This window comes from Amaranthus tricolor, chromosome 8 (genome assembly GCF_026212465.1).
Source record: "Amaranthus tricolor cultivar Red isolate AtriRed21 chromosome 8, ASM2621246v1, whole genome shotgun sequence".
NCBI lineage: Eukaryota > Viridiplantae > Streptophyta > Magnoliopsida > Caryophyllales > Amaranthaceae > Amaranthus > Amaranthus tricolor.
In genome coordinates, this window is record NC_080054.1 from 19,901,372 (window position 1) to 19,907,968 (window position 6,597).

General features: G+C 37.5%; 1 protein-coding gene across 1 annotated transcript; it reads left to right on the forward strand.

Annotated features, from left to right (window-relative positions):
* Positions 1-1,517: 1,517 nt before the first annotated feature.
* On the forward strand, positions 1,518-5,398 carry LOC130820236 (putative disease resistance protein RGA3). The gene has a single exon (XM_057685528.1). It carries the CDS (start codon positions 1,748-1,750, stop codon positions 5,177-5,179), a length of 3,432 nt encoding a protein of 1,143 aa, XP_057541511.1. The 5' UTR covers positions 1,518-1,747; the 3' UTR covers positions 5,180-5,398.
* The last annotated feature ends 1,199 nt before the right edge of the window (positions 5,399-6,597 follow it).

A 6,597-nucleotide genomic window follows, 5' to 3' on the forward strand; every position in this document is an offset into this window, starting at 1 on the left:
GAGATTAAAGAAGATTATACCACAGAAGATAGTGAAGAAACGAATAGATATTGCTGAATGAGGTGAAGAACAAAAACAGAATTCAATGGCAAAAAATCAATCAGGAATCCTCAAAGAAAGACGGCAAGAAACCACTAAAAATTATCAGAAAATGTCTGTGCATGTATCTAAAAGGCGAGCATTAATCAGTAGGCTCTGATACCATGATGAAGCCCAGAATTCATATTCATTTTTCTTATTCAGCCATTGAAATGCAATGTGAGTGAGATACAGAGAAGGGAGCAATGCTTTACAGAGAAGCGAGCAATGCCTTATTACGTTACATCAGCCATATATATATATATATATATATATATATATATATATATATATATATATATATATATATATATATATATATATATATATATATATATATATATATATATATATATATATATATATATATATATATATATATATATATATATATATATATATATATATATATATACTGTGTGGGAATGAAATGAGGTGTCTGAGCTGGCAGCTTAATAACCGAAACTTCAACCAGCTTGTGGTAGATTTGTTGAGCTGGATGTATTATCCCCAATAACTAGATATATTGGGATGGTTTGATTGAAAGACGACATTAGTTCGTGAATCAATCTTGTGTTTCATAGAGTAACATGTTGTTTCGTGAAAAGGTGTGAGTTATTCTATAAATATAGAAGGCTTGTGTGGTTATTTTACATATGCAATTTCTGATTTCTTTTCTTCTCGAGCAATTTACAGAGAGAACTTGCAATCCTCGATTGTAATTTTTCGTACCTTCATCCATTTAAGTTTTCTTTACATCATTCTAATTCCGTGTGCTAGAAATCTAGTGTAATTCTCTGTATCTCAGAACATATTTCCGGTTTATTCCCAAGCACCGTAAAAGGAAGGAAATGATGTTTTAGGAAAGAGCATCTCGCCTAAAATTAATATCAAGTTCAACAAAATCTTCTTGTTTTTGGTTCGAGATCGAAGTTCGGTTTCTCGGAGTTCTCTGTGGTGTACATAAGCATGGTTTTTTGATTGTCATATGTAATTTGTTTCTTTCTACAAACGTTTAATTTTCTATATTGTTTATTTAATAAATAAAATAACATTTTACAACAAATTTGTCACATAATCTCACCGTGGTCCACTCCTGTGGACTTAGGACATCGGTGGGCTACAAACCCACGAGTCAAGAGCGTTGACTTGCACATACACTTGGTGAAGTTTATTGTTTCTCAAAATCATATGATTGTAGGAAGATTAGCCCATCTAGTATATATGCAAGTCCACAACCTATTATATTATCGATGTGAGATCTTGTCTCACATGTGAAATATTTCTAATACTATCCACATGTGAGGAGTGTCCCACAAGAGGTAGGAGAGTTGGCAAATGGCAGAAGAAAGAACAATTACACGGTTTATAGTATACACCTCTGTTACTATCAATATAAGTTGACTAGAAAAGTAGGAGTTGACATGATAAAATTCCCATCCAACACGGCGGTTTAGCAATTACGCCAGCAGCACGGATAAACAATTACACAAGCTTAAGCACCAAATGCACGTTAAAACTTGGAATTTAAAATCAATAGAGTAGTACTGTAATCGCATTGTAAACATCTAGAAAATTGAGTTTCCTCTCTACAAATACCTAACCAAATCTCTGAGTATTCTCACAAACACACATTAATACATAACTCCTAAATCTAAATTTCAGATCAATGGCAGACCCAGTGTCACTTTTGGCAGGTCCTATAATCACAAAAATCATAGAATTAGCTTATGCTTTTGGAAAGAACAAGTATGATAAAATCTATGGAGTTGAAGATGAGATAGAAACGATGAAGAGCAACTTAAAAGTCATTGGAGCAAAACTTAAGGGTGCTGAAAATTCCTATTCGGATTCAAGATCCGAACAGCTAGAGGATTGGCACAAGAGGCTTAAAGATGCAGCTCTTGATGTGGAGGATGTCCTGGAAACTTATGCTACTGTAGTTACTATGGGACAGAATAAGAAGAGCCCGCTTGCCTGGATTTCTTCTCGATCAAAGGCTGCAAAAAAGATCAAGAAAATGGCGGATAGGATCGAGGTGATCATCAAGGAGAAGAATCGAGTAACTGAGCGGACTTCTGAACCTACCAGAATTGGGTTGCGAGCAATGGGATGCTCACGAGACACTTCAGAAATAGTTGGTAGAGAAAAGGAGCGAGAAGAAATTGTCAACTGGTTGCTCTCGGAAGAACAAAATGGAGTTGTTCCTGTTTTGCCCATCATTGGAATGGGAGGCTTAGGAAAAACAACTCTCGCTCAACTCGTATACAATGATCCCAGGGTACATAAAAAGCCAAATGGAGCGTGTCATTTTAAGGTCGTTATGTGGGTTAATGTCTCAGTGGATTCAAGTGTCGATAGAATTCTTCAGGAGATGGTTGAGCTTCTTACGGAAATGAGGCATGATATGATTCCTCAAAGCTCAATTGAATCTCGAATCATTGAAGTCCTGGATGGAAAGCGTTTCCTCCTTGTACTAGATGATGTTTGGGTTGAAAAACTAGACTGGGAACCTCTTCACAATTTCCTCAAGATGTGTCCGAAAGGGAGCAAAATCTTGGTGACCAGCCGAAATAGTAATGTGGCAAGAATTATGGGTGCTACTCATACACATAACTTGGACCAATTGCCAGAGGAGCAGTGCTGGGATTTGTTTGCGAAAAGAGCCTTTCCAGATGGAACATATCATGAGGATTTAAAAGAAATCGGTAAAGAAATTATCCGCAAGTGCAATTTCCTTCCTCTTGCAGTGAAGACAATGGCGGGCTTATTGCAAGGGAACGATGATGTTAAGAATTGGAAGAGAATCTTGAAAAACGGGGTCTGGGAATCAGAGCAATCGAATCTCAAAGATGGGGCTCTGAATATTCAGCCTGCTCTCAAGCTGAGTTATGATCATCTCCCCTCTCAACTCAAGCAGTCTTTTGCGTACTGCTGTTTATTCCCTAAGGGACACATGTTTGACAAGAATGATCTTGTCAAACTGTGGATTGTCGAAGGTTACATCCAAACAAGGGGAGAAGACAAGCTTGAGGATGTTGGAAGCGATTATTTCAATGAGTTGTTGAGACGATCCTTTTTTCAGATATTATATATCGACAACAAGGCAAGGTACAGGATGCATGATCTTATTCATGATTTAGCGAGATCTGTCTCAAGTGCCTGTCTGCAAATAGAAGATAACAAACATTACACCATTGAGCAGACAACCAGGCATGTATCATTGCTTTGTAAAGACGTTGAGAAGGTATCTGCAGATATTTTCAAGGCTAAAAAGTTGCGAACATTACTGTTGCCCATCAGCTACCCCAGAGATTTCGGCCAAACTCTTAACAAGTTGTTCTGCACAATGAAATACATGCGGGTTTTAGATCTCAGTTCAAGCAACATAATTGATTTGCCAAAATCAATAGGACAGTTGAAGTTGCTGAGATACCTTGACTTATCAAGAACTGAGATAAGATTTCTTCCTAACACCATTTGCAACCTTTGCAACTTGCAAATCCTGAAGCTCCTTGGGTGTCTTTGGCTTTCAGAATTGCCCAAAGACCTTGGGAACCTTAAAAATCTTCTGCATCTTGAGCTAGACGAGATGTTTTGGTACAAGTGCTCCAAATTTCCTCCCAGATTAGGGGGCTTGGCTAATTTACGCAATTTCCCCACTTTCCACGTTCGTCAGGAGAGTGGATACGGAATTGAAGAGTTGAAGAAAATGAACTATCTAGAAGGTACACTACATATTTCTGAGCTTGAAAATTCAGTCAATGCAAAGGAAGCGGGGCTTAAACAGAAGGAAGGCCTTACTAAGCTGATTCTTGAATGGAGCAAGGAGGATGTCGCCAATCCACAACACAGTTCGGTGCAAGAGAGGGTCCTTGAAGATCTCGAACCTTACCATAGCCTGGAAGAACTACAAATACGTCACTACAAAGGAAGCAGAATTTCAAGTTGGATTGGCAATGGAATTTTCCAAAATATTTGCAAGATTTCCTTAAAGAACTGTGAAAACTGCAGGATTCTCTCAATTGGTCAATTATCACGACTTCGAGAGCTTTGCATCAAGGGAATGTTAGAGTTGGTCGAATGGCCAAATACGCTTTATCCTTCCTTGACAAGGCTGACTATATCTAAGTGCCCACAGTTGCAGAAACTCCCACATATTTTTCCAAATCTCCAGGCTATGAAAATCAAGCAATGTGATGCTCTCAAAGCTCTAGCACTGACACCATCAATGATGTTTCTGAACCTTAGCAACAATTCCTCACTAGAAGATTGGAGAGAAGCATCTGTGCGTGTTGTTACAGTGAATCAAAAAGGCCAAGAAAATCCTATAATGCCTTCGTATATGAATCTACTTGAACTAACGATTGTTAATAATCCAAGGCTGCAAGAACTCCCACGAGTATTTTTTCCTCAGAAGTTGCATATAAGCGGGTGCACTTCGATAAGAGCACTTCCAATTCCCAACCATAGCCAACGTCTTCAATGTTTAGAACTCGATACATACAATGGTTCAAGCTTGTTAGAATCAATACCGAGTACCACCTCCTTGTACTCATTGATAATCTCTAACATCACAAACATGACCGCCTTACCCGAATTGCCACCTCTTCCTCGGCTACAATCTTTGTATATAAAAAACTGTCAGGATCTAGTGAATTTGCCCCACAGAGATGGTTCCCTGGAAGCTCTCACCTCGCTGAAACTTCTGTCTATTTCAGGTTGTCCAAAGCTGGTAGAATTTCCAGAAGAAGGGCTTCCCACATCACTTGAATGCTTGATCATCGATAATTGTTCCAATCTGAAATCTTTTCCTACAAGAAACTATCTAGCAAGGCTCATCTCCCTTAAGGATTTGTATCTGAAGGACTGCCCCAAAATTAACTTATTGCCAGAACATGGACTTCCCACCTCCCTCCGGCATTTATGCATACGAGGATGCAATCTACTCACTGAAAAATGTGATAAAGACGGAGGAGGCGTGTATTGGCAAATGATCAGTCATGTTCCAGACAAGGAGCTTGATACAGTCGAGACTTCTCACGTAAAATCATCTCCTGGACCTAGAAAAACATATCTTGCTTGCTTTACAGGAAATTAGTAGTGTTTTGCTGCAAACATAAGGATGTTTTATTCCCTTAAGAATGAGAGCATTGATAAATAAAATGCAAGTTTAGTTGACTGCTCTCTTTGTCCCAAAATGTAAGTTTCATATTTCTTTTAAGGTTAACCCCAATTACAAAAGCCCCAATCTGTTTGTTACAAGGTATTTTGTATTATACCAACTCATTATCTTGCAATCTAAATCACATCTTTCACCTATATTTTTGTCTCTGAATTATAATTGAAATGAAAGCCTCAAGAGGATATATAATTGAAAAACAAGATAAAAAAATAAGTTGAACACAAGTGTTATGAGGTATCTTGGATACCACCCCTCAAATGTATATTATTTACAAATGAATTCAACAATACACGTATAACTAAATCTCCCCTATCTTGAGAATAATCCTCTCAAGATCACAAATATTTATTCAAGGAAGAACACTCTTAAGTTTCTTACAAAGAAAAAGCTCTCTCACAATATGTGTGTTTTGTGGTGATTTATTCTATGAATGATGTACTCTTTTATAGAGGAAGAGTACATCATTCTAGAACCACATCATAACTCACCATTAAACCACACAATTAACACCCACAATTAAGAATAGCAATAAACATAATAATTAACCAAAGAATACAATGATCTATCAATGCAATATAGTAGTTCAAACGTCCCAAAAAGAATCCTAAGCAAAGTGCTCGAACGTGCATCCCATGTGCTCGAACGAGCACTTAGTTTAGTTATCAATGTTTGACAGCACACTGTGCTCGATCGAGCACTTGATGTGCCTTGAACGAGCACACCTCTCCAGGCCACTTTTGAGTTTGTTTTCGTGTTGCCTTGTTCAAGCAACCTTCATACCATGCCTTATCTCATTCAAGGCATGGTCCCCACCTTTAGCGAAGCCTCATTTGAGTCACGTTAAGCACCTCATCGATCGTTCCAATCCTTAATCCAACACAACTTGACACTTCCTCACCATCCTTTTCCAATGTACATGATAAGGCATGTTCGATAATATGATTAAAATCAACATCATTGTTACGAGTTTTGGCATTTGCTCTAACAATAATTACTCATTTCACTACCATAAAAAAAACAAATCATTACAAACAAAAAACTTACACCATTTATTTGAGTTATGAGGCTTAGAGGGAATATATTTTACCATTTTCCATTGCACTCCCTTCTATTCTCCTTATTAGTCCCATTTTCATATAGGGTTTAAGTCGCCCTATTAGTCCCATGTCCATTTATAGTGAGTATTTTTTACCTTACTATCCTTTTTCACATTACCTTATTACAATTGTACCCTCATTAAACTCAACCAACTCACCCCTAATAATCCTACATATTCTTTATTAAACACATTAATTTACATTTACCTACCCACCCAAAATTAACCATTTCCTCCC

Excerpts from the sequence above, each read along its gene's own strand:
- LOC130820236 (XM_057685528.1), top strand. The coding sequence starts at position 1,748 with ATGGCAGACCCAGTGTCACTTTTGGCAGGTCCTATAATCACAAAAATC.